At 52.1% G+C, this 27,752-nt stretch overlaps 1 protein-coding gene across 1 annotated transcript; it reads left to right on the top strand.

Annotated features, from left to right (window-relative positions):
* The first annotated feature begins 161 nt into the window (after positions 1–161).
* On the top strand, positions 162–20,403 carry RAI2 (retinoic acid induced 2). Its single transcript, XM_004689890.2, has 2 exons — positions 162–239; positions 18,428–20,403. Exon 2 carries the CDS (start codon positions 18,452–18,454, stop codon positions 20,033–20,035), a length of 1,584 nt encoding a protein of 527 aa, XP_004689947.1. The 5' UTR covers positions 162–239; positions 18,428–18,451; the 3' UTR covers positions 20,036–20,403.
* The last annotated feature ends 7,349 nt before the right edge of the window (positions 20,404–27,752 follow it).

Here is a 27,752-nt window from a genome sequence, read left to right as displayed (position 1 = left end):
TTTAACATGGTGTAAGGTCACCAAAAATGTCAGAATGCTAACCAGTCTTCAGTAATTTTGTTTGGCAGTAAGTGCTGGCTTGGAAGAGCACCATCTTACTATACTATTTCTCACTTCATTAGCAGCAAAGCTCTTGGAGGCATTTTGTGGAATTCAGATCATTTGCAGGCTGAAGCAGCAGCTGGTTGTCCGGTGGCCTTGAAGAATGGCGCCTTTGAACTCTAACCACAATCTTGCCGGTAACTAGACGTCTATCTGGGGCAGGTCACCTTTTCCGAACCTCAGTTTCTTTATCTGTACGATGGGTGGTACCACATAGCCCTGGCTAAGTGAAACTTGGAAGGCCAAGAAAGGCCTTGTTTTCTTTCCCACCACTCTAGAACTTACTCTGCCCCTTTCTTTATAGCGCATGCGCATACACACGGCTTGGCGCACAGGAACGCTACTCGCGTGTGTCCTCCCTTTTCAGGTCTTTATCCAAATGACTCCACCTCAGAGAGCTCTTCCCTGATCGCCCTCCCCGAGCTAGTTCCCTTTGCCACTTAACCTGCCGGACAATCTTCCTAGCACTTTGCACCAACAGAAAGTATGAGACACGCAGGAGCTAATGGAACAGAATGGAAAGGTAGAGGGAGACCTCCATGTTGTTGAGTTGGGTGATGGCCCCATGCATGTTTTTGTTTTTAGTCTTTTAATATTAAAATAAAAGTTTTAAAAATTAAATAAAAAGCAAGCCACATATGCATGGAACTGTGTCATGAACCAAAGATTAGGATTATAGAAACCTCCTGAACACGTGGGCAAAATATTAAAAAATGAATGCCAGTTCAGCCAGAAGGGTTCCCTAGCCAGCTGAGAGACTGCCATAGGCCTCCTGGACAGCCCTCCTGGATGGCCCTCCTGGATGGCCCTCTGAAGCCCATGTGGGGACCTGAGGGGAGCTTTCACAGGCACTAGGAGTTTCTACTTGGCCAGCAGTGGGCATTGTTCTCTGCATTTCACCATAAGGAAACAAATTCAGAGGGCTGAGTTGCTTTCCCCGGGCCACAAGGTTCTCAAGGGGCAGACCAGGGTGTGTAACAGGTGGTACCGTGCGTGATGGCGCCTCCCTTGGCTGTCGGAGGCTTAACAAGGCGAATGGCTGGGAGCCGGGCAGCTCTCTGAACTCAGGCAATGGGAGATTCTCCACCTTGCATATAGGAGACCTCTGTCCTTAGGTAACCTCCACCTTTAGCCCAGTGAGGAGCTTCTCTGGCCACCCCACCCCAGACGCCCACAAAGGGGTCTCTACAGCAGCACTTCAAAGCCTGTCCCACAGTGTCCCTCAGTTGGCCAACAAATATTGTCCAAGACCAGCACATTTTGGCTCTGGCTTGCCTTAATGTGCCCTCCCCTTTCCCAAACACAAATATTGGCATTTCCTGGAAAGTGGTTTTGGCTCAACGCCTGAGAGCTATCCCACACTCTCAGGCCAGCTGTCCTTGGAGTCTCTGCTCTTTTAGCTCTTACACTGTTTGTTGGGGGGCTGACTGAGGTGAAAGGGTCCCCTGCAGGTGCTGTGGGGGAGGACACCTTTGCCCCAGCAACCTCTGCCATATCTCCCCTCCCTCCTTGCTCGGAATCCATCACAGTTCACTGCACAGACTCAGAGCCTCGTTGCTGCTTTGTTCTTTTCTGCAGTTGTTTGATAATATTTTCAATGTCTCCTAAATCAAGTGATAATTAACATAAAATCAAATGATCCCTTAGTGGTTAGATGGTTCCTTTTTGACAATCACACACCTGTGTAAGCACCACAGGTGGCTATAAAGAGGCTATAAAACACTCCCATCGCCTCAGGAAAGTCCCCGCCCCCTCTTCCAGCGGCTGTTCTCTGATTTCTGTCACTACCCATTTTTTGGCTTGTTTTTGGGTTTTGTGCCATTGAAATCTCATGTCACAGGCACATTTTTGAATCTGGCTTCTTTAACACCACGTGGCATTTTGGGAACTCACTAAGTCAAGAGCGCTCTCTGCTTTTCATGGTGTGAGGAAGTCTCGTTGGTATTGTGTTCTGTGTTGATCAGTTTGCTGGTTGCTGACCTTGGTTTTTTCAATCCGTGGCTCTCAAGACCAGAACCTCTATGCACGTAGTATACAGATCTCTTTTGTGTGATCGTGTTTCTATTTTTTGGGGAGGATACCTAGGCGTAGAAGTGCGGAGCCAGAGGGGACGCCGTTGTTTAACTTCATTAGAAACCACCTGAAATTTCTTCAAAGTGACTAGACCACTTTTTTTTTATTAGCAGTAGATAATAGAAATGCCAGTTGCTCCATAGCCTCACCAACTCTTGTTACAATCTTTGTTTATTTTAGCATTCAAAGGACGGATGTGATCCCTTACTTTTGTTTTTGTTTTTTAATCTTAAAGGACATTTAATAGAACCTTCCAGCATGTCAGTCAATCAGTGACAGTTCACACACCAAACAGGTTTGGAGTGGGGGGAGCAGGAAAGAACCGCAGTTTTATGGACAGGTAGTTTCTGCGCATCACTCCTGTCCTTCACTAGTCTTCCCAGCCCCGAGGGCTGCCTGCAGGTGCCACTGGGCAAGCCCAGGGCTGAACCCCAGAAGGAGGAAGGCGAGAGACTGGGACTGGGGAAGGGAGGAGCTCCTGCACTGGGCCTGGTGCTCTGAGGTGCAGACACTGCGAATGCAACGTGGCCTGCAGGCGCAGGCTCCTTCCCCAGCCAGTCCCAGGCAGCCCGAGCTGGCTGTCCCTTTCAGCTGCTGTGACCCTACACTGTTCAAAGCTCTACTCAACACAGATGTGACAACATTTCTGCAGCAGGATTTGGTCACCTTCTTGTTGGCGTAAGCAACCGGAAGTCCTTTGAACGCAGTGGTCCCGTGCAGAACCGTGTGTGTGGGGGGGGAGGGGGGACAGGGGGCTGGGTGCAGGCCTTCCGGGTTCTCCAAGTCTGTCCACGTGAGGGTGGGGATTGCCTCTCACATTTTTCAGCTCATCTGTGTCTCTTGAATATCAACCATTTTAGTCGTACTGCTGATGAGCCAGTTGACCATTTTGCCACCAAGAGAAACTTTCTAAAATTCCCAGCAGGCCCCCCACTGCAGCCTGGGGCTGAGGGCTTCCTGCTTAGAGCTTGGAGCGGCTCCCGGTGGGGGTCAGGTGTGCCTGACTGTCAGGGACTGTCGGGGCATCTGCCACGGCTGCCCCGTGTGGAGGAAAGCGTTCTGAAAGCTTCAGTCTGTGTGGCCGGGACGCAGGGTCCTCAGACGGACCACTGTTTTGGAGAAGAACCTGGAAAGAGGTAGTTATGCTGAACATAAGGCTAGAGCTTTTTTATGTATTGGTTTCAGTATTTACTGAAAATTTTATTTGTTCCTGTCCAGGTCAAATCCTTATGACGAGAAATCAAACCCACTAAAACTAAAATTGCAAAGCAAGTTTTTCAAAATGTTATTATCATTTACATCTGCTTAGATAAGAATTTTCTGTTGTTTTTTTCAATTGATTTACCCATCTTTGGGGGTACATCTTCACCTCTACGTGAATAAAATAAGCCTCACCTTACCCACCACGCAAGTTTTAGCGCTCTTTCCACTGTCACTTTAGCAAACTGGCTGACTTTGCCCAGAAAAATCAATCACAGAGCCCACCAAGGGGAAGCTGGCCCCAGAGAGCTCCAGTGAACTCGCCCAGAGGGATATCCGCAGCGACCTTTCCTAGAAAGACTGGGGTACGACTGGAGAGAGGGCACACGGCGCAGGCCTCCAGATCAGCAGAGCAGCAAAGGGTAGAGAGAGAAGGGGGTTTGTGGTCCTAGCAATTTCCTCTGGCCAGATGCCAGGCACACCAGCTTCCTGGGTCTGTTTGCCTGCGTTGTGCCAGGGCCCTGCTGTTCTCCCTCCCACACCCACACCCACTCCCACGGACAAGGCTGCCTGCGGGTGCCAGGGAAGAAGGCCAGCGACAGGCCTGCCTCCTGCTTCGTGCAGGCAGCTAGCTGCGCGCACAGCGCCCCCGCCCCCTACTCTGCCAGCTTTGAATACCAATGAGGTAGTCTCCTTCAGAGGATGCTTGTACAGTGACCAAGTGAAGAATAGCTTGGGACTCCCTTTCACAGGTCAGATCAAGTCGGGACCACACCTGGAGGAGTCCCTAGTTCTTAGTGCAGACAGGTGAGCACAGAGAAGCTAAGAATTGGCCTCTGGGCTCTTGATCTACTCTACCATGCTGGTGTTCAGCTAGTGGGCTTCAGTTCTAAGGCTGCAAGCTGGCCTGCCCCTAGAAGTTTCTGTGCACTGAGTGGCCCCAGAGAACCCTGTGTTCATCCATTAAGGCAGTGACTGCTGCCGATACAGATGATTGGGAAGGTTGTCCTGGCGCAAAGACGATAACGGTTTATTCCTCTTTCACATGAAGCTCAAAATGGATGTTCTGGTGGCAGATGGCCCACTCTGAGCCATGATGCAGGCATGTAGGCCCTTCTATGCAGGTTCCCTGGCCCGTGCAGGTGGTTCCCAGAAGTCCCTGCGCGTCAAGCCAAGGGTGGAGAAAGAGGAGAGCAGCAGGTGTGAAAGGTGTGTGGAAGCCAGGCCTAGACGGTGCTTATCTCTTCCACCCACATTTTGATGGCCACAACATGGCTACACCTGCCTGCAAGGAAGGCTGGGAAATGTAGTCCATGCAGAGAGGAAGTGGAGATGGTGAGCGGCAAGGGGTCAGCCACTAGTGAAATGTATTCCTGGGAAGAGTCGGGGGGAACCCTTGCCTGGGACTTGTGGAGGTGGAGGAAGAGTTTTTTGGTGTCCATAACGCCACAGCAGCTTCTGTATCCTTCGGGGTCAGGAGAGGCCGCTGCCGCGTCAGCGGGGCGGCGGGAGTACGGGCTGGACCACCCAGGTGCAGAGCCAGGCCCAAGAGTCCAGGGTCTGTGCAGAGGCCAGGAGGCACTTGCCGCTTCTGCCTCTTCCTGCCCTCTACCCCTCTGCCTTTACCCTTGGCGTCAGGAACCTTGCCGTAGCTTTCTCTCCCAGACATGCCTTTCCTGTGCTGAGTGTTCACGTTCTGGAAGTCTCTGTCCCTCCCTCCCATCAAGACAACCATCCCCTGGGTGTTTACAGGAGGGAAAAGCCAATAAACCAATTCACACCAAGATGGTACCGATCTGCAGGGGTTGCTGAGAAACTCGGCTGAGAAAATAAATGTAAAATGCTTAGCAGGGTGCCTGGCACATAATAAATAAATGCTTAGTAAACCGTTTATTATCATCATCTTGTGAGAGGTGCCTGCCTGTGAGAGAAGAGGGGGAGGGAGCAAGAGACAGCTCGAGCTAGCCAAGGCCTGTAAATTAACTACTTTATCTTTTCCTCCCAACTTAATGGCTTCACTACTGAATCCAGGGCCTCCTGCTCATCAGGGAGCGCGAAGACATCAGAATTGTGTTGCCATCCTTTATGGCACAGGGCACATTGCCAAGGGCCACCCTTGACCACCCTTGGCAAGAGCCAGAGCCCCCTCTGAGGCCACAGCCCCCCCCTCCACTGCAGCCCTCTGTCCCCCTGGCCAGGCCGGCATAGTTTTCCCTGGTGCCTTTCCCGCTTGCTTCTGCGAGCCCCTCCAGCTGAAATCCTGCCCAGATGGCACAGCCCAGCTCCCATGTGACCCCCGGGAATAAAGGTTTCATGTAAAGTTTTGGTGACTGGAACTCAGGCAGAGCAGGTGAGGACAAAGGAGACGCGACTTGTACCCTGCTTTGAGGACCCATCTCGAGGGTTACAGGGACCATCAGTGCCTCACTCCTACTTGCCCACGGCGGGGGTGCTGCTAGGGGTGCTGGTGCTGGTGGTGAGGGTACATGTGTAAACATGTGCATGGCAGAACTTTCCCCCCCAAAAAACTAGGAAATAACACCTCTAATCTGCATGGTCGACCAAGCAGATGTTACACACCAGCCTTTTCCTTCCTCACCCCAACTTTGCCTTGTTTATGCAGCCACACGCTTGCTTTAAGATAAATAGAGGGAATTAGTGGGGACTTCAAAAGACCACAGAAGATTCTACGGAGTGCATTGTTCTGCTCTTGAGAGAATTTGCCTCCAGGCAAGGGGTGCTTCTGACAAAACAGTTCTAGAGAGAAGGCTCCCTGGTTCACAGCGCTCTGCTCCTCTCCCTGCATTGTCTCTGTAGCTCTCGGTTGAGGTTATTAGTGTTATTATTTTTAGGCAGTGTGCAGCGGATGAAGTGAAGTGGCATTTGTTTATTTAGTGTTTTTTTTTTTTTTTTTTGGGTCCCTGGGTTGGAACACAAGATCTCCAGAAGAGAAACTCCCTGTGTGACTCATCCTTGGAACATCTTGCCTTGCAGCCAGCACAAATATGATGAAAAGAACTTTCTCAAGGGCCCCGTTATATGTTAGCAAAAGAACGCATTAGCCAGACGGCCGTCTCTGTCTCTGGACCAAGTTGTGGAGGGAGGGCTGCCTGGGGCCTCCTGACGTCCTGGCTCTTCGCGAGATCTCAGGCGCACTTCTCGCGAGCGGCTTCCTGTGTCTTGGAGATTGTTACAGCAGTGTTTCTTAGGGGTCACAGAAAGTGCCACCCATTGGGGAAGACCCCCCCTGCATGATGGCCTGAAGTGATGGTTTGAGGCGGTTACATAACAAGATCTGGAACTTTCCAGGGCATGCCTGGTGTAGCAGACATGGTTGGTACCCTGCCCCAGTGTTCCCTCTACGTTCCTTCGCCTCTGTACAGCTAGCTTGCTTCCTGCAAATACCTGTCACTCGTCCTGAGGACTTTTTTCACTTTTGATCTCAAGAGCTAGGCTAGCTGGAGGGGCCAAGACGTCAGTGCAATCCCATCCAGGGGCAGCCCGGGCCCTGTGGTGCAGGGGGTTGCTGAAAACATGTCCACTCTGAGGCAAGAATTCCCCACGCCCCCTGGCGCCCCCCAGTGGAACGGAGCCCCCGTTGTCCACGGTGGTAACTTCCTTCCTAAGTTGACTTCCTTCTTTTCTCTGCCTCACTGCTTCACTCCTCTCCTGGTATTTTCTGGGACCGTCTCCCAAATAAACAACTTTCAGTCAATCCATTCTGCTTGTGGGAGAATGTAAACTAAGAGAACCAGTTGGGTTTACTGAAAACGAGCAGCTCCTCCTCCCCGCCATGGCTGCCATAACTGGTCTGTGCCGACTCCGGCACCCCAGAGCTCGTGCCTCGAAGCGTGCCCCTGTGCGCACCCCTAACTTGTGCTGAGACTGGTAAAACAGAGATCAGAGTTTCAAGAGGTAGACAGTCGAGGAGCAGGGTCTTGTGCCACGGAGTAAGGATAATTCCAGATGATGCCATCTGAGACCCACAAGGCGCCGGTGGGCGGACGGGGGGGGGGGTGTCCTGCCCCCCCATCTTCCAACCTCAAGTCCCTTTTAATAGAGCCAGGAAACTTGGTCACAGTGGTAGGTTCTTCTTCTATGACGAGATTTTAAGACAGGAAAATCCCTCCCCAGGGTTGTTATCTGAAATCCCTCAATGAAGCTTTACTTCTTTGTCCACAACTTTATTGCCGACTGAGTTGTGTTTAGCATGCCAATAAAGGAAACCTAACGCTTGAAACTATCAGTCATACACCTCAGTAAGAATGAGTTTCTCAGCTTCTTTCAGGAAAACTTAATTTTGCTAGGGTAACCCACTTTTCACTGGCCAAGGAGGCAAAGATGATGGTCAGACACCCAAGAAAAATAAATCTACTTTCTTCCTAGGAATGACCGCACAGCCAAGTCACAGTGATTGGGCCTGGTGGTTTAAAAAACGGCAAAAGCTTTCTCCGGATTTGGACCACCTTCCTATTTCCTCTGGTGCTCCTGAACGACTTGCTTTCCTTACATCCTCAGCTTACTGAGAAGCTCCAGACCTCACCTTTCCCTCTACCACACGAGTGGCAACTGAGCTGTTGTAGACCGACAGCGTCCCCTTGTGGTCAGCTAATGAATCCTCGTTCAGTGATTTTTCCAACCGCTTTCCTCATTGTGCTTTATCTCTTCCAGCTGAGCACCCTCTCTCATCTGTGCCTACCCTTACTGCTTTTATTAACAGCTATTTTTGTTTATTTATGAACACAAGAACTGGGGTGTAGGCCAGAGGTGCAGGGTGTGAGACGACTGACCAGAGACAGAGTAGGGAGCAGAACAGGCGGATCGACTGAAACACACTGCTGAGAGGAGCAGTGAGGAGACTGGAGAGGTCTGCTGCACCATGTGGGTCACTCCCTGCCCGGGGATTGAACTTGTGCTGTAGTGGCTGGTGATAGCTTCATAGTGCTGAGACTTAACCCTCTGTGCCACCAGGGAAGCCCAACCTACACGTACCTTTTTATTTTTAAAGATTTATTTATTTATGCATACAGAACTGGGGTACAGGCCAGAGGTGCAGGGGCAGTGAGAGGATTCACCAGGCACAGAGAGGGGAGCAGAACAGACAGATCGTCGTAGTACACTGCTGAGGGGAGCAGCGGGCGGGTCAGGAGAGGTCTGCGCGCCATGTGGTCACCTCCGGGGCGGGTGGGGATCGAACTCATGCAGAAGTGGCTTTAGCTTCTTAGTGCTGTGCTTTAACCCGCTGCGCCACCAGGGAGGGCATGCATGTACTTTGTAATCTCCCCCTTCTTTCCTTGAATTCCCGCCCACTTATTTCTGAAAAATCCCTTTGCTTTCTCTCCCCCTGCTATCTTTACCTGCTTGCTCTGCCATTCCATCCCACTCTTGTTTTGGTTCTTGTGAGGAAAGGACCCTGGTCTCCCTAACAAGCAGAAGAGGAGAGCTACGTAGGCTACTTAGGCCAAGAGGAGGAACTGTGGTCTCTGAAGTGGAATGGTGTCGCGTAGCGGATCGGCGGTAGCTTGGAACTCCACAGATGTTCCTGAGCGCAACACACCTCTCTTCTTGAAGTCGGTTTCTGAGGCTAAGCCACGTCTGCTTCCTCTGCCAGCCTTTCAGCCTGAACCAAAAATAAGATTCACGCACTTACTCATTTTCCTGCTGTCGTTCCTCCCCAGTAGGGTTACATGGTCTTCGCTGTTCACTGCAAAGGGTCAGTATACCAGCATGCTGGACTCAGGGGAGTTTGCGTGGAAACCTCACCAGCAGGTGACATTCACTGTGGAGATGCCGGCTCAGTTCCTAGCAGCTGATTTTCAAGTGAGCCTTGAACAAGCTGAGTTCTTACGTGGTTAATGAAATCGGTGCATTTGTGTAAGACACTCAGAGGAGCTTAATGGCCTTGGACCTGATGATGACCGTGACCCTGGTGACAATGTGACACCCTGACGCATGACGGCATGTTGATGGCCGTGACTGTGCGGATGGTGATGATGACGTCGGCTGGTGACAGTGATGAGGACGGCAGCTGCATGTGCCAGGAGCTAGCCTAAGTCCCCTATGTAGGTTATTTCCCTTAATCATTGCAACCACCATGGTCTTTTTCGAGTCCCTACTTTGCACAGGGAAACTGAGGCATAGCACAAACGCGGCCTAGGTAATGTAGCGCACAAAGTTCGGCAAAGCTGACATCTGAACGTAGGCCTGAGTTCAAAGGGCCCTGCCCCATGAAAAGCCAGGCCCTCCTCCATGTGCGTGGCCAGGGAAGGGCTCACTTGAATTAGAAGAAAGGGAAAATCTGAACTCATCCTTTGTGCTTCACAAACCTACACCCCTTCCCTCCAGTGACCCCTCAGAGGGTCTATTTCTGGCACACCAGTCTCTGGAAAATGTCCTGCTAATGACACGGGATTATAAACAGTCTTTTTCCCAGAGCAAAAATGTAACCTTTGTATCTCAATCTAATTAGAAGTATTTTCTCTCTTAGAGACAGGTTCCCCCCCACCCCTTCACTCCTATTTAAGAGGTTTCTTTATGGCCAAACAATCCCCCCTCCCCAATTCACAGCATTGTAAGATGAGGGACTCTGGCCCAAGACCTGAACGTAACCTCTGTTCCCGTGCAAGATACCTCCCTGGCATCAGCACCTCGGGGTGTTTGGGGTTCTGTGTCTGGTGGGGGACTGTGGCCTCCACCCAACACGGGACACACTCCCACTGATGCTCAGGCCAGTGTCCACGTGCTCCCTGCGTGTCATTGCAGCTTCCAGATTTCCTCCTGTGGTTCTGCAGTGTGCCCTTCACTCTCTGCTGACTCGCCAGGACCTGAGGAGGGCCCTTCCTTCCCCTTAGCCCCCGAGACAGCCCTTTCTAGAAAATAAGTGTTCGTTCTCTGCCTTTGAGGTCCTTGCATTAACATCTTCTGTTGTTGTCTGGGAACTGGCTATTCCTTTGCCTGTGCAAGAGATGCTGCCTTCGGGGCTCCTTGTTACAAGCAGATAACCCCAGGGAATGTAGGTTGGCTAATACTTTAGGAATTGAGCCAAGAGCGAGGGCAAGGAGCCCATGGAGAAAAGGCTCCAAGGTGGAGGAAGAGGGAGGGGCGCTGGCTGGCACACAGAGACGCCCAGCTAGGTTTTGAAAGCGTCCGCTAGTGTGACCCTAGTTCTTGACGCCAGCCCTCCTGCCCTTCCTGTGCCTGGGCCGCCACGCGTTGTGGGGCAGTCAGAGGTCGTCGGGAGTAGGCACCGACATGATGCATACCGAGACATCCATGCTCTCCACCTGACGGAAAAGGAAGCAGAGTGACTCCGTGGTGTTCCCCAGATTCCTCCTGGGCTCTGGTGGCACCCGTAAAGGTCTCCAGTAGGAAACCAAACCAGCAAGCGTTGGCTTTTGTGATGTTGTCCCTGTGCCCTTCAGATTTGCTGTGTTAAGACTGTTTTAATCAGCTGTTTCCTTGGCAAGGCCCAGCCCTAACCCGAGACCCTCCAGAGATCACAGTGTGGCATGTGGTATGTTCTTCACCAGGGCTGTGATGTCTTCAATTCACAGATGCCACCCTACTGTGGAAAGTTCAGTCACAGAAGACTGACCTCACTCAGACTGAAGCCAGTGGCGCTTCCCGACCTCCTCCCTTGCTTTCAGCCTTCACCAGATTAAAGAAGGCTCAGGGCGCCAGGAGAGCCAGCCTGGAGTCCTCCAGCCACTCCTTCATGCTCTTGGTCCCTCCTCTCCCACCCCTGGGCGGTGGAGCGCAGAGGCTGGGGAGGGGAGTCTTCTTAGGGTTAATTGATATGGTCCAGAAAGCCCCCCCAACCCCCCTCCCTCCCCTGATTCCGCTTGTTCGCTCACACTTGCCAGGCCTTTGCAGCCGACTGCACAGGCCACAGCAGTCCCCTGGAGACCAGGTTCGATTTCTTCCCAGCAGACAGCACTCACTCTTGGGGGCCCAGTCACCGCCCACCACCCGTAAGAGCAGAGCAGTAGTCCATGCTACAGCGAAGGACACTGAGTCCCAGGGCTATGAAACGACTGTCCCACAGTCACACAACTCACGCAACTCACGCACACGTGCGCCTTCTATCATGCCGTCAAGGGGTTTATCGTTGCTTTGGTATCAAGCTCCGCCCCTGTCCAACTCTTTGACGGTCACGTGGTTGAACCAGACATCCCACCAAGCTGCTGTTCAGCGCTGGTCACGCCAGAGGGACAGTGAGGGACCTCCTAGACTCAGGGAATTTGAGGCCACAGTGTCAGATGCCCTGTGCGCTTGAAGACGCGACCATATGGGGTCTGGGCCCTGTGGCCTCTCGGCTCCACTAGCCACAGGTCAGTGTCCTGCTGTGCAGAATGGGGTTGGGGTGGACTGGGCCTGTGACCCCCAAGACTCATATAGACGGGGGGGGGGGCAAATCTCAGGCCTCCAGTGTTTCTTTTATCCTGCTGAGTTGCAACTTTGCCACTCTTGCGTCTCCATCAGGAAAACAGATGAGCACGCCCCCCAGCCACACACGTTTTAAAATTCTGGATGTCTTGTCTTAAATACACTATCAAACAGAAAGTGGGGCTCAAAAGGATGGTGGCAGAATGAACGACAGCTTGACTCTGCTCCCCTTGGGGTGTCCTGTGCCCAAGGCCAGACCGTGTGTGCCCACTGCGCCCATTGCCACCAGTACGTGTCAGAGCTGAAGTCTGCCCTCTGTCCTCTCCGGAAGAGCCCCGTCCCCGCCAACTACTGCCCATGGTCACGAAGGTCGCGAAGTCGTAAACACCGTGGCCACCACCCTTTGAATAAATTAGGGAGCGCGCTGGTAAATTCATTTCAGAAGTGAATCCAGGTGGTCGCATTCCTCTGGGAGGCCTGTGCAGATCTCTGGGTGGGAAAGGCAGTCAGGCAGGAGCGGGCAAGCGGCTTGTGTGTTCTCTGTATTTGAACCAATGTGGGACCACTTCGTGTGGCAATTACGTTCGCAGCTTTAGGAAACAGCCTTGCGCTCGTGTTTTAAAACTCAAAAAATTTAATCACTGGGCCAAGGAATTGACAATTGTTACACCCAGTAAGGAGAGCAAAGCTGATTTTCTCAACCAGTGAGACAGGTGCATGGCAGGCCAGCTTCTTCATGAGTGCCACTTGGCTTTGCTTTTCCTTTTCTGGGTGTCAGAGAAACCCAGGGACGCCAGATGACGTCACTCACACCCACCCCATCAGCCCCTTCACTATCCCCAAAGGGCTTCCTCATCCTCTGGCTCATCAGACTTCCCCACTGGCCAGTGAGAGTGGGAGCTGCCATGTTGCGCCCGTGGTGGGAGTCTCCACCCTGGAGAAAAGAGAAAATGTACAGTCCCAGGGGCAGAGGGTGGTCAAGACTAGACTCGGGGTCGACTGTGGGAGCTCAGTGAGGGTGGAGGAAGATCTTAAAGGAGGAGCCGCCAAAGTGACAGATGCACTGGCGTTGGCTGGGAGAAGGCAGACGCCCCAGGGGCTCCAGGCTGAGGGCTGGGCCTTAGCGAGGACGCACCTCAGGTATTACATCTGCACGAGGACTGGGCACTATTCTGAGGCCTGTGCCCATGGACTGCCCCAGGTAGTCCCCCACCTTCCCTGGGCCCTGAGGCTCCCCCCCGAGTTTCCACCCTGGGGCATGGGCTACGCAGGGTGAGTCTCAGCCCTGAGCTGCCCAGCCCTGGCCACTGGCCAGGAGTCAAGAGCGAGGCTCTCCAGGAGCTCCAGCTTGCCCACCTCCCACCCAGCCGCTCACTTCCTTCACAGACCCCCCCCCAATGATGAGAGTGCAGGATCCAGTCCAAAGGGCGGCAGCCCCCCTAAACTCACTGGCAAATGGCCTTTCCCTGTCACATCAAGCAACCATGGCCCTTGACTTGAACGTGAGCTGCTGGCTCCTGGGACACCCCTTGATTTCAAAAGGTCCCCTCTGTGCAGCACCACCCACACTCATCACAGGGAGGCCAGTTCCTGCCTTCTGCACTCATTTCTTCACGGATGCACTGGCCCTTGGGGCCCCTCTTCTGAGCTGCTTCTCCAGGCTTCACAGGGTTCCAGGACTGGCTCCTGCAGCGACAACAACTGCAGTGGCCTCCCTGGGGGCACTCAGGCCCCCAGCTGCGGACCCAGCTCTGGGGTGTCTGCTGGCAGGGTGATCAACAGGGGAGGAACAGTAGAGGGAAAGAGGAGATGAAGTCTTCTGGGGGAGCTCATGATGAGAGCAGGGTACCCCTTCATTACCCAGCTGGGAAGCGGGCACTCAGCCCTCTCTTGGGGGGTCAGTAGCTCTGAGGTGGGAGGAGCACAGCTGCTTACCATCCTGGCTTGAAGTAGTCAGATAGGACAAAGCTGTCGTGTGGGAGGAGGTGGAAGTGAGGTTTTGGCCCTTTGCCCCAGAGATGTCGCATCCGGCCTGTCTGGCATCCCATCTGGTCCCGGCCCTGTTCCCAGCGACGTGAAGCCCCAGCAGCAGATCTGATGGGCGCCCAGGTGCCCTCCCACCGTCCTGATGTCTGTCTTCAGAAGCCAGGGCGGGGTAGGTGGGCACAGAAAGGGGGCTGAGAGGATGAGGCCTCCCTCTAGTAGAGGGAACACAGGTACCGTTTGGCCTGCGTTCCCCGAGGGCAGGACCTTTCAGCACCTCACTTGGCCAGAGGGACAGAGCGAGGCCTTGGAGGAGAAAAGAGAGGGCGCGAACAGCAAAGGACCTGGCCACCATTTTGAAGCCCGCGGGCACAGGCACCTGCTGGTGAGCGGGAGCCGTTGGGGCCGCTCCCGCCTAAACCAAGATGGCGTGGAGGGTGTGTTCCTCACAGCTCCGCACTGGAGGAGCCTGCGATAGACCTTGGATTTTTTAAAAATCTGCAGTGAGGTTGTATTGGTGGATGACATCATGTAAGTCTCGGGGCACAGCTTTCTAGTGGCATGAGGCTCAACAGCCGAAGTTGGGTTTTCATCTAGCACCATGGAATTGACGCCTTTATCTGTTCATCCAGCTCTCAACCCTCTTTCCCTCCGGTGACCACCAGTCTGTTCTCTCTAAGAGTTTTATTTGGTTTGTTTGCTAAGTTTCTTTATGTTACACACATGAGTGAAATCATACACTGTCTGCCTTATGTCACCCAGCATAATCCCCTTAAGGTTCATCCACAGTGTGTTGCAAATGGCAGCATTTCATCGTTTTTATTTAAGTAATGTTGGCTCATATCATTATATAAATTTTAGGTGCACAGACTTAAATCATCATCTGTATATACTGCACTCAGCTTGTCCACAAAAGGCCAGTTTCCATTTGTCATCGTACAGTTGACCCAGTGTATCTGTTTGATTCCCCCTTCCCTTCTTGTAGTCTCAGAGGGTTTTTTGTTTTCTTTGTTCATTTGTTTTGTTTCTTGACTTACTGCATGTGAATGAAACCATGCTGTTTGTTTTCCTTTGGCTTGACTTATGTCCCATGTAATACCCTCTACATTTATCCATGCTGCCGATGGCAGGATTTAATCTTTTTTATGGCCGAGTAGTATTCCATCACTCACATATATCACAACACTATCCATCTGTTAACAGGCATATAAGTTGTTTTCAATTCTTGGTGATGGTGAATACTGCTGCGTTCAACGTGCACGCAAGGGAAATGCATCCATATCTCTTTGAATTAGTGTTTTCATTTTTCCAGATAAATATCCAGAAATGAAGTAGCTGGACCATATGGTGGTTCTATTCTTAACCTTTTGAGGAAACGCCATACTGTCTTCCGTAATGACTGCACCAATTTACATTCCCACCAAAGTGCACACGGGATTCCTTCTCTACACCCTCACCAGCACTGTTGTTTCTTGTCCTTGTGAAGTATTGCCTCCGTGTTTTGATTTCCCTAATAAGAGGTGATAAGTGTCTTTTCATGTGCCTATTGGCCTTCTCTTTGTCTTTTCCAGTGAACTGTCTGTTCCAATCCCCTACTTATTTTCTAAACATTAATCCCAGTAACAATGTACCTTCAACTAGTTATCTAATCTGCCCGTGGAATCACTTTTTTTTCACAATAAAATGGGCGTAGGAGTCCTGTTGTAGGAGTGCTCTGAGGACTAGATGAGGCAAAACACGGCATGTTCTTAGCATTCTCAGTAGAGGGCCTAGAATGTAGAAAATGTTTGGTGAGTTTTAGGGCTTGTCATCTGTGGAAGCAGCAGGGACTTGTGGAAAGTGCCCTAGCAAGGGCCCCTCCTCACACTCTGAGTAGGAAGGTTCTGGGAGAGTTAGCTGGGCTAGAACCAGGGCTGCGTAGGGAGGAAAATGAGGTTTTGGAGGAAGAAATGCCAGATGGTACCTAAGCTGAAGGGGGATGTGAAGAGCAGGGGTAGATGTGAAGAGCAGGGGTAGAAGGCATTGGGAAGTTGGCCTTCTCTCCCCTAGCCAGGAGGGGGCGCAGTGTTGTGGAAGAGATGGAGGGAGGGAGAGAAGGGAAGTTGGCCTTCTCTCCCCTAGCCAGGAGGGGGCGGTGTTGTGGGAGAGAGACGGAGGTGGGGGAGACAGAAAAGAGTGCGCAGGAAGGAGAGTGCTCCATTTCTGGAATGACTAACAGGTGCAGTGGTTAGGAGAAAGTGTCACCTTACCTCACTGCTCTATAATCCTGATAATCCTGCATCTCAGGCCCTCAGAATCCTCCTCAGCTGGGTGGCCTCAGGTGCGTGCCTCTCTAACCATAGGGACAGGTAGACCCTTCTGGAAAAGGCTTGAGGGTCTTCTAAGAAGAAGCCAGGTGCTTCAGCTGGGGCAGGTCTCCTCACTTCTTGGGGGTCGGGCTGCTTCCTCACTTTGTCCCTAGAGTTGTTGGCCAGCATACTGATCACCTGATGCTTTTGGAGGTGCTATGCCCCACCCGAGGCAGCCAGGCTCTGGAGCTCCCTCTCGGAGGCAACTCCTCCTCCTGTTTCAGAGACTGTTGCAGAGAAACACCGAGTAAATTGCTCTTTGCATTTGACACGTTTCGATTGCCTTGGAAATATCACAGTTGTTCATTTATTAAAGCTGCCTCCCTGTAGAGAGGCCGCATTTGTTTATTTCAACTCCCATGGTGTGCTGGGCTGCCTCTCTTACCGTTTTGGAGGTTGTGTTGGTAATTTGGAGGTGAAAAGAAGACTGCTGGCCTCAGTCTAGACAGCTCAGACAGGCGAATTCAAGAATCCGAGTCGCCCAAAGCCTGCCCAGCTAACCTGAGGATTATTGAATTGTTACTGAGCCCAACTAGACTCCAGGGCTGCAAAGATCCCTGAGTTAGACATGGTGCCTGCCTTCTCCATGGCAACAAGGCTAAATGTGGCCACGTTTCCATGGAGAACCATAGAGTAGACGCGTCCTGCTTCTTCCAGGAAGCGCCCGTGCTGGGTTCTGCTGGCCTCCCGGGAGGCGACCCAGGAGACACAGACTTCCAGAAAGATTCTCTCTCCTGAGGATTTGTTTCCCAAAGTGTAGCATTGCCCTAGCCCCAGGATCATCACCGCCCCTCAACCCCCATCCTCGAGAGCTGCAGTTAGGAGGGGACACGGGCCTGGCAGATGAGCTGATGGGGAAGTTGAGGCTGGACCCCATGAACATTCATGCGAGTTCTCCTATCTCCTTGCCCTCGGGGTAGAATTTAATAATGTGAGACGAGGCCATTGGTCGGAGAGTGGCCACACGATGGCGCGAAGGAGCGCGTGTGAACGCGGAACTTGCGCGCGCCTCCAGTTTCTGCCACAAAGAGTCTCATTGAATGTATCCTGTGATTGGGACGCCCCCTTCCGCTTTCGGAATATTCTTTTTTTTTAATTTTTTAAAAAGATTTATTTATTTAGGCCCTTCCTGGTGGCGCAGCGGGTTAAAGCACTGCACTGAGAAGCTAAAGCCACTTCCGCATGAGTTCGATTCCCGCCTGCCCCGGAGGAGACCACATGGCGTGGCAGACCTCTCCTGACCCGCCCGCTGCTCCCCTCAGCAGTGTACTTCCTCGATCTGCCTGTTCTGCTCCCCACTCTGTCTCTGGTGAAGTCTCTCACTGCCCCTGAGTCTCTGGCCTGTACCCCAGTTCTGTATGTACAAATAAATAAATCTTTAAAAAAAAAAAAGATTTATTTATTTATTCATACAGAGATGCAGAGGGTGAGAGGATTCACCAGAGACAGAGTAGGGAGCAGAACAGGCAGGTCGACGAAGTACGCTGCTGAGGGGAGCAGCAGGCGGGTCAGGTCAGGAGAGGTCTGCCGCGCCATGTGGTCACCTCCGGGGCAGGCGGGAATCGAACTCATGCGGAAGTGGCTTTAGATTCTCAGTGCTGTGCTTTAACCCGCTGCGCCACCAGGGAGGGCCCTCGGAATATTCTAATGTGAGTGGGTTTTCCTTTTTTTTCCTCAAAGGGAAGCAAGTCTTTGCTGCTTATTTGACTTGGAACAAGTCAAATCTCTGCATAGCTTAACTTTTCCAGATAGCAATGTGGAAGGAAAGTTGGTGTTTGTTGGAGGTAAACATAAGCTGAGAATTAATCTTGAAAATACTCTCATTAACCTCAGCTGGCCATTTAGTCATTACATCGCCTGCGAAAGTGGGGCTCCCGTGCACAGCTGATCACACAGGTGTGTGCGCGTAGGCTCAGAAGTGCCTGTGACGTATATGGTACAGAGAATGGGGTGCGCCCTGGTTCACTAAGACCCGGTTCACTCCATCATGGAAACCTTTCAAAGATGCAGAGGGAGTCTGGTAGCAATTTGAGATTTATTTACTTATGCATACACGAACTGGGGTACAGGCCAGAGGTGCAGGGGGTGAGAGGATTCCCCAGAAACAGAGCAAGGGGCAGAACAGATGAATGTACTGAGGTACACTGCAGAGGGGAGCAGGAAGAGAAAAAGGAGAGGTCTGCTGCGCCCTGTGGGTCACTCCCTGGCCGGGGATCGAACTCAAGTTGCCGTGCCATGGACAGCTTCGTGGTGCTTTGCACCACCAGGGAGGGCCTCTTGGAGAAATTGTGAAGAGGCCCTCAGGGGAGACTAATATTGCGTGTTCTGTGTCTCAGGCCAAGTGGCAGCAGAGCCGAGTGATGGATGACCTGCAGTCCCAGAACCTGGCCATGGACATGACCGACTCCCCCCCTGCCTTGGCCAACAACAGACTGGAGAATGGCATGGCCCAGCTCATCACCACAGAGGCCTGGAACATCAACTCCACTGACCTGGTAAAGAAGGCTCTGGTGACGGTGCCAGCCCCGTCCATTCTGAGCCCGCCGGCCGAGTCCCAGAGCGGCATGGCTCTGAAGGTGGCGGCCACCGTGCTGCAGCCGCTGTGCCTGGGGGAGAGCCCCGTGGTGATGCCCATTCACATGCAGGTGGAGGGCAGCTCCGCGCCCGAGCTCACCCCTAACAGCAACGCCGCCTACGTCATGACCACGCAGGGGCCCGTGCAGCTGCCCGTGGTGCTGGAGCAGCACGTCTTCCAGCACCTCAACTCCCCTCTGGTGCTGCCGCAAGAGGCGCCATGCTCCTCCAGTGCCATCCACAGCAACCTCTTCCAGGGGGCCGAGGACCCCGAGGCCCAGCCCCAGCTCCTGGACCTGCGGATCCCCAGCCAGCCGCAGGAGGCCACGCTGCCGTTTGAGGCTGTGCTCCAGAATCTGTTTCCCTCACAGGGCCCCCTCGGGCCCCCGCCCTGTCAGCCTCCTCCTGGGTATGCCCCTGCACCCCCCCAGCCTTTGAACACACCCCTGTCCCCGCTGGTGCCGCCGGCCACCCTCTTGGTGCCCTACCCGGTGATCGTCCCCTTGCCGGTGCCGGTGCCCATCCCCATCCCCATCCCAGTGCCTCCGAGTTCCGAATCCAAGTTCAGCTCCAGCTTCCCCAAGCCACCGTCTTCCTTCGGCCTGCACCCCTTTAAAGGCACCCAGACCCCTCTGGAGAAGGAGGAGCTGAAGCCCTTCGACATCCTCCAGCCCAGGGAGTACTTCCAGCTCAGCCGCCACACGGTCATCAAGATGGGGAGTGAGAACGAGGCGCTGGACCTCTCCATGAAGTCGGTGCCCTGGCTCAAGGCTGGCGAAGCTGGTCCCCTGATGTGCCAGGAAGATGCAGCCCTAGACCTGTCTCTGGCAGCCCACCGGAAACCCGAGCCTGCCCCCGAGACGCTGCGCGACAGCAGTGGCTCCGTGGACACTCCCCGTCACAGCCTGGTGGAGAAGCTTCCCGGCGCCATGGAAACGCCCTTCACCACGCGCCACGAGGCGTCGGCCCTGCTGGACAGCCACGTGGGCAGCAGCAAGGCTCCCGAGCCGCTCAAGCAGCCCGGCCAGCCCAGCGGCGAGGTCAAGGCTGAAAGCAACCTCGAGGCTGCGAGCGAGTCACAGGCGGCCAAGGTGATCGTCTCGGTGGAAGACGCTGTGCCCGCCATTTTCTGTGGCAAGATCAAAGGCCTCTCGGGGGTGTCCACCAAAAACTTCTCCTTCAAAAGAGAAGACTCCGTGCTTCAGGGCTATGACATCAACAGCCACGGCGAAGAGTCCATGGGCAATGCAGAGCCCCTTAGGAAACCCATCAAAAACCGGAGCATAAAATTAAAGAAAGTGAACTCCCAGGAAATACACATGCTCCCGATCAAAAAACAACGGCTGGCCACCTTTTTTCCAAGAAAGTAAATGATGGCTTTTTAACATTTTTATGATTATAATATGGAGAAAGGTGCATTGGTTTTATAAAAAGGCATTTAAAGCAAATTATCTTTGTTAATTATTTGGGGGAGTAGTTGGGAAGTGGGAAGGCGGATTGGCTCTAGGGGCCCTGTAAACTAGTATCATTTTCTTTTTTAATTTTTGACTTTTCACAAATGAATAAATAAGAGCAACCTATTTTTCAAGCAGATTGCACATTTTTTGCAGCTTTAATGGAATAGTGGGTGAATCAGAGGGGTAAAAAAGCTATTTTCATTGCCACAAAGTGCTTTGATGATGTAATACCTAATAAAGGGTAGGATGACTATTTCACAATAAATGTTTGTTTGCACTAATTGGTTGCAGTATTCCATCATTTATAAAACTTGAATTCCTTAACTAGCCTGGCTGACCCAAACCGTTGCCTTGTAAAGCTCTGCTGTGTACCTGTGTTTGGAGACCCAGACTCTTCAGGAATAATTGGGCAAAGGACGCAATCGGCCTATGTCTCCATCAAAGGAGTAGGGGCGACCCTGGATGGGTCACTTCCCGCTCTAGACCTGGGTGTTCTCGTGTCTAAACACCTGGCGAAGAGAGGGGGCTGGGGAGGTGACTTTCAAGTGCTCGGGGCCCCTCCAGCTACACTGACCTTGGATGTGTAGAATCCTGAGCCTGCGCCTCCCATACATTCAACCAGGAACATTTGCCTGCTTCCTTCCTGCCCTCTTCCAGAATTCAGCGGGAAACAACCTTCCTTTCAAAGGCAATCAGCATTATTCTGAATGACTGAAAGTCTTGTAAGTCAAAAAACATCCCTGAAGGCCACTCAGGCCAGAGGCAAGTCCAGGGTCAGTGGATTCCAAGTCTCTAGACATTCCGGGCCTTGGCAAGAGCTATTGGGAGTGGGGTCAGGGAGGGAGGAGAAAGTCTCTCCTAGTCAGTCTAACCCTGTGGTTTTCAGCTGGAGGGGAGCGTGGCCCCCAGGGGACGTCTGGCAATGTGTGGAGACGCTTTTGGTTGTCACAGCTGCAAGAGGCTTCTGGTGGGTAGAGCCCCCCAATGCTAGTAGACACCCCACAACGCACAGGACAGCCCCATCAAGATGATCCAGCCCAGAAGTCAATATTGCCAAGGCCAAGAACCCCTGGTGAAGCCATTTCTGCAGGGATGGAAGTGATGTCCCCGGGAGGAGAGGACAGTGCCACCCCCCTGCGCCAGCATAAAGCCACCCACGCAAGTGAGGAACTGAGTGGACGTTGAAGACAGTCAGCCAGGCAGCCATCACCCTTGTGTCTGAAACTGTGCAGGGTGGGGTGGGATGGAGGGGGCTGGACTGATTGTGGCATGCTTATTTTTAAACAGGAAGCTCTTCCTTTCACATCTTACAATGATGTGTGTTGGTGTTACTGGGACACCGAAGGCCGGTGCCTTCTTTTATCACCAGACCCCTCCGTGCACAGGGTTACTGTTTCACTGGTCCTGCACCAGACGCCCAGACTGGATGTTCTTTTCTGCTCGTCCTGTGTGTTGAATTTTCTTTGGAAAGAGTGACCTATTCGTAAAGGGGCAAGTAGCTGTTTCTCGTCAGGCTCTCTATTCAGGTTCTGTGGCACCAAAGTACCCAGAGCATCTTTTTCTACATGGACTCCCTTCTGGCCCTCTGGCCATGTGTCCTGAGCACGACACACGCATTCCAGTTTCCAATACAACCCATGCAGATGTGCCTGGGGCCTAGCATTCCCGTTCCCAGCTGCCCGCATGGCTCTCTCGCCATGTCTCCTGAGCACCAGATGTGCCTGGGGCCTAACGTTCCTGTTCCCAGATGCCTTTGCTCGGCATGTCCATAATTGCTTCAGCCGCCCTGCCGCTCCAGGCAGGATTCCCGTCTTCACGATGTACCCAGAAGACCTACTGCTTCTCAGCAGAAGGGAAGTCTCCACAGGCCCCGAGAAGCAGATGCATACAGCTGAGCACTGCCTAGATAGCGCAGAAGGCATCTGTAACCTGCCATTTTATTAAGAATCTCCAGCCACACATTTCTCCGTGTTGCACTAAGGAATGCCCTTTCTCTTCAGATCTCAGGTCTGGTTGGGTGAGAAACGTGGGCCCCACGGGCAGCCCTGAGTGCTGAGCCAGTATGTTCCATCCCCTGGCCCTAGGATGTGTTCCCCAAAACGGGCCTCCCCAGCCACCCCTATTTATGGGTTTTGCCATCCATCACTGGGAGCCCCTGGGGGAGTGTGTGTGGTGGGGGCTACCTGGAGTTGGGGATACTTGGCTCCTGAGATCTGTGGAGGCGGCATACAGAAGTTATGTGGCGAGCAGGGTTGTGCTACATGAGCAGTGAGGCGCTCTCTCTACCCCCACCTACCCAAGGTGATGGAAACTAGAATCCCCATAGGGCAGGAATCAGGAAGAGCCACCATGGGCCTACAGGTCCTGCCGGCTGCCTTTGGCATTCCCCGCCCCAGTCAGAAGTGTGTGGCCTCTCACACACTCCCGAAGTACAACCGCCAGCTTGGACCTGTGGCTCCTGGCCTGAGATACTTCATCCCCACAGGGCTCACACAGTGGGCCACTGGAAAACTTGGGCCCCTCATTTTTCAGCTAGATTCAGCCCCCCGTGGCCACCCTTACTCTTTCCCTCACATGCAGGAGCCCCAGACTTTTTCTCATGACTGAACGTCCCATCTCTCCTAAAAAAAAAAAAAAAAAATGCAGGGTCAAGTCCCTAAAAAACTGCCTTTCAAGACTCTTTCAGAACATCTGATTAGTCCCCAGGAGTGTTGACATTTGCACAGACTTGTCAAGATGGCTGCAGCTGGCTTCAGTACAGAAATGACAAAAATTTGGAACAAGTTACAAAAATCCCATATTTGAGGGTAATGATGCTCTTGGTGAAGTAAAAACTAGACGATCTAGAGGGAAAAAAGAAAGCTTTAAAGAGTAGATAGTGTCCTAAGCAGGGGAAATCCTTGACAGTGAGTAGAAACTTGTAAAGTGAGATCAAAGATTTGTTTAGATTCAAAAGCAAAACTCTCACACTTTAAGCTTGAAAAAAATACATCTGCAATTATGGAAACTCCAAACAAGAGGGAAGGAGGGAGGAGAAGGAAGGGAAAGGAGGAAGGAAAGGTAGCCGGTTACTGGGAAAATATGTCAGTGTAGTCATTATCTTCACCAACAGCATAATTAATAAAGACAGCAGGGAAGGATTTAGATTCTGTTTTCAAAGGGGGAAAATGGAAGCCCAGGAGAGTTTTCTGTGAGGGTGAAAGGGTTCTACGCATCAACAACTCAAAAATGTGTACTTTGCAATAATTCTTAAAGCCCAATGAACCCACAGGAATTTGGATCCTTCAGGGACAAAACCAGTATGAATTAGTGCAGAGTCTGAATTACAGATATTTTCCAATTATTTTTAAGACCACTTCATTCGCGGGAACACCCAGAGTACTTTGTACAGCGGCAAAGGGGAGATCTCAAGCTTAGAATGGGGAATGCCAAGTCGCTAACAGCCACACTCAAAAGCTGCTAAGCTGAAAACTTTTTAACAGCAGGAGAAAAAGAGGCAGTAGAGGTCATTCTTAAATAAAAAAGGCAATTTCCAGAACATCCAGGTCAAATAACTCCCACAACGAAGAAGCAACACAGGGTGTATTTGAGATCCGTAGGATGCCATTGTAATAAATTGATATTTTAATTAGGATCGTGGTCGATTTCATAGTAAGTAGTGCTTGTGAGCGTTTAAAAGTAGTTTCAAAATAGTGCAAGTAATCCATGGGCAACTGTTATTAGACCAGGGGAGTGCTACACAAGGTGAGATTTTAGCTACCCCCCGCCAAGATTTTGACATGTTCAAGTTACAAGAGATGAAATGTTGAGGTTTACGATAGTAGCCCACTTGTAGGTTATTTTGCATCCAACTAGTCTATACATACACTCAAATGACAATGTCGTCTCATTCTGCTGATAAAGAAAGAAAGGAAACTCTGCTAAGTCATTTTGCAAATCTAAGCCTTGAGAACACAGTCGATAAGTTAATAAGCCCCTTGCAAGAAGAGCGCCGTGATGTCAGTCCCGAAGGGCACCGAGAATTTGGCTTCATTTATGATTGCATCTAATAAGGGGCTTCAGGATTTTTCATCAATGCAGAAATTTTTGCTGCAACACATTTTGAGACATATTAAGAAACCACACTGAGCAGGAACAAACTCTTGGCGAGCAGGGGGCTGCGTCTTCTCTCGCTCGAGGCTTCTCCACCGCGGCTCCACTGGCACTTGGGTCTGGCTGCTTCTTGAGAGACGGCGCGGCGCGGGGCCTTGTGAGATGTGCAGCTCTGGCCTCTACCCGTGAGATGCCAGGAGCGCCCTCTCTCTGCCCCAATTGTCTCAATGAAATTGTCTGCAGACATTGTCAGGGATCCCCTGCTTGGCAAAGCCACCCTGGTTGAGAACCACTGTTTATCTCTGGTGTCTGCCTTACACCTGGCCCACAGTAAGAGCTCAATAATTCTTTGAGGCGTAATTTTAATCAGAAAAAAATGAGGAGGAGGAGAGCCCGGTAGCAGTGGTCTCCAGTGCCCTACTCGAATGTTCTGGTTCATTCCCGCCAGGTTGATCAGTCCAGGAAGTTACTATGTGGAATGTCCGTTCATTCGGCAGCATGGAATGGACTCTCTAGAAGTTCCAGCCTAGTAGGCGGATCGGCAGGACCCGGCAGGCTCAGAAAAGGCAGGGCTCACCCAGCCCTGAAGGGGCGCCTCATCATCTTGCCAGCAGCATGACAGCAGAAGCACTCTGGGGTGACTGTTCACCAGTCTTCTTTCAAGGGCAGCTGAACCCCAGAATTTACAAACATCGTGGGGAAGTTGAGTGTCTCTCTTCCTTCATGCTTTACCTAAATTCTTACTTTACTAAAGCACAGTTTTTGTTTGTCCTTCATGGAAACAAAGGCCAACTCTCTTCCTTTTAGTAGTTCCATACTTAAACACCAGATTTTTTATTTTTGCAGCCTCCTTAAAGAGCCCCATCTCCACCCACTCTGTGAGCTCCTGCTTTGTAATCCTCCCGTCGCTTTGTTCTCCAATTTTCCATCCACTTTGTAGAATCAAGAGCTCCAGGTAGGTGATGAAAATGTTCTGAAATGGATTGTGATGGTGCTTGTCCGACTCTGTGAATACCTAAAGCGAAACATTGACTTGTGCCCTTTCGGTGGGTGAATTGTATGGTATGTTTATTATCTCAATAAAGTTGTTATCTTTTGAAAAATAATAAAAGGACCCCAGATAGAAACCGAGAGCCGGCGTGGGTCCCGCGAAGCTGCCTGGAACTCAGTAACTGCTGGCCCTCTTGGCTCCCGCTCGGCCTGTTACGAGGCTCCATTCCCCGAGGGCTTCACCCTCATGGACTGACCCCACATCTGCACCCCCTGGGGCCTCGCCAGTCTGCCTTGCCCAGGTGTTACCCTAAGGCCGCAACTTTCCTGGGGCTCCTCACCCCCAGGTCTACCGCTCGGAACCTGGAATCCCTGTCTCCCAGTCCTTTGCCCGGGACATATCTCCCCTGGCCTGTGGCTTGGTCCTCACCAGTTCGCTACCAGAATTCAAAGTGTATTTGGCCACAGGCCTCTTGATTCAAACAGAACCCTGCCGGGAACATGGGCCATCGGCCTGATGCCTGTAAACACAGCACGGGGAGGGAGAGGCTATGGCGCCTGCGTGGTGGGGATTTTCCGGGGGCCACACCCGGGAAGAGAAAGCAAACATCGTGCAAGTGAGAACCATGAAGTAAAGTATACCTAAATAAATGCATTTAAATTAATATCAAATAAGGAAACAGAACAGCACAGCACAGCAGCTGCTCAGGCCTGGTGACCCGCCGCTCCACCCACAGGTGTGGCTGAGAGATGCTGGGTGATGGGGTCAGGCCAGGCATCACCCGCCACAACCCCCGTGCAGGACTCAGCACCAGGGCAGTGCACCCTCCCCATTCTCGTATCTCTTTGGGGGCAAGGTCACTGGGCGTTTGCAGGCCAGAGTGAGGGCACCTGGCTCCTGACATCCGTGCTGTGCGTGGGGACCGGAGAGGGGACAAGCCTCACCAAACAAAGACTCAGCCCCTGCTCCCAGGGTGCCAGCAGGTGTTGTTCCCCAGGGGCAGATGGCAGTGGAGACAGTCCAAAGGGGCTCCCTGCAGCAAGGGCCCTCAGGGTGAGCGGCCTCGGGTCTTTTTGTTGCTTGTTAACAAGCGATGCTTTTTAAATGCGGCTTTATGATTTCAAGTACTGTGCTAATGGATACCCAGTAACAAGGTCTTCTGGCTGGCAGAAGCCCTGGGGGCGCCGTGTTAACTCAGGGAGGAGGCGTTTTGCCGGAGAGCATCTTCTGTAAGTGAATGGGTGTTCCAGAGGTACTTGAGGGCCAATAGAACAGGCTGTTTCCTTTATGCGGCTGGGGGTTACCACCCGGGAGGCCTTGGGCAGCCAGATAATGGGAGGCTGATTCTTGAAGCTCAGAGACCTTTTATTGGAACTGTTTTCAATGGGGATCTTTTCAAAAGGCATCTAGCATCTCTCAAAGGAAACCTTCCCTTCACTCGCCTTTGTCTGGGCTTGGGACTGGCCCGGGCAGGCATGACATGATGCCCCAGGACGGCTCTTCTGCCCACCCCACACCCTTACCTCTCTTCTTTTCCTTTTGTTCTTTTAGGTCAAGCTCTTCTAAAGGGGGCCCTTTATGGCTTCCGCAATAGCAGGGTCTATGCTGACAGCCTGTACTGGTTTGTCAGCCTGAGCAGCCTGGCCAAATGTGCCTTCACCAGCTAGAGATGCGCAGTCCAATGCCAGCTCCGGAAAGGTCTCCCCCAGCTCTTGTCCTCTCCAGATGTCTCTGAGACATCGTGCAGGGGCCTGGCACGGTAAGGAAAGGCTGGCACAAGTGTGCTCTGGCCGTGTGGCTCCTGCCCCGGGCCACCAGTCTGGCCCTTCTGCTTCTGGCTTGTTCCGGATCCTGCTCAAAGCGGAACTGTCTTGAGATATTTCCTCAAAACCCCCTTGTCCGATTGGCCTCCTCTTGAGCGCTCTCCTTTGCGCCCACCCTGAAGGCTACAACTCCAGAGAAGCCCCTTGAAGTCATCGCAAAAATGAGGCAAGTTTCAGCTAATGTCTTACTGGAACTTCCCTTTCTTCCCTCCCCTCGCCTTTTCCTTTTCCCAATTTTCGCGGACTAGCTGAACTCGGGCAGAGTTCAGCGCCATGAGCCCCTCTTGCCCAGCACAGCACAGCACCGGAGGTCCGGACAGAAATATCTGGAATCTATAACTCAGTTTGCACAAAAGATGCCCTGCTTGATGCCCTTCAGCTATATGCTCTCGAGGCTTCCAAACAAGATGGACCAGTCAAAAGTGGTTCTCACTCTCCTGGCTTATGTACACCGAGGAGGCGGGCCGAGCAATAAATAGTCAACGTCTTCTCAGTGATGGGGAAGGAAAATGTTTGAGCGGGCACTGACTTGGCGTGGTGAACCTTTGCTGACTTACAAGGATGGGCTCTAAATACGTAGATTATGAAACGTATACCCATTCTGAAGGAATGAACACACTCAAAGTGACTCGTATTTTTCCTGCACCCCAATTCATCATCTTCAGTACCCCACTGGGTTAAAATGAAATGAGAATAAGCTCAAACTTTCAGTTGGCTGAATGGA

Source organism: Condylura cristata, unplaced genomic scaffold (assembly GCF_000260355.1).
Source record: "Condylura cristata isolate star-nosed mole 26May11 unplaced genomic scaffold, ConCri1.0 scaffold00027, whole genome shotgun sequence".
NCBI lineage: Eukaryota > Metazoa > Chordata > Mammalia > Eulipotyphla > Talpidae > Condylura > Condylura cristata.
The sequence above is the reverse complement of the archived record's forward strand: the minus strand, read 5'-3'. Positions and strand labels throughout refer to the sequence as shown.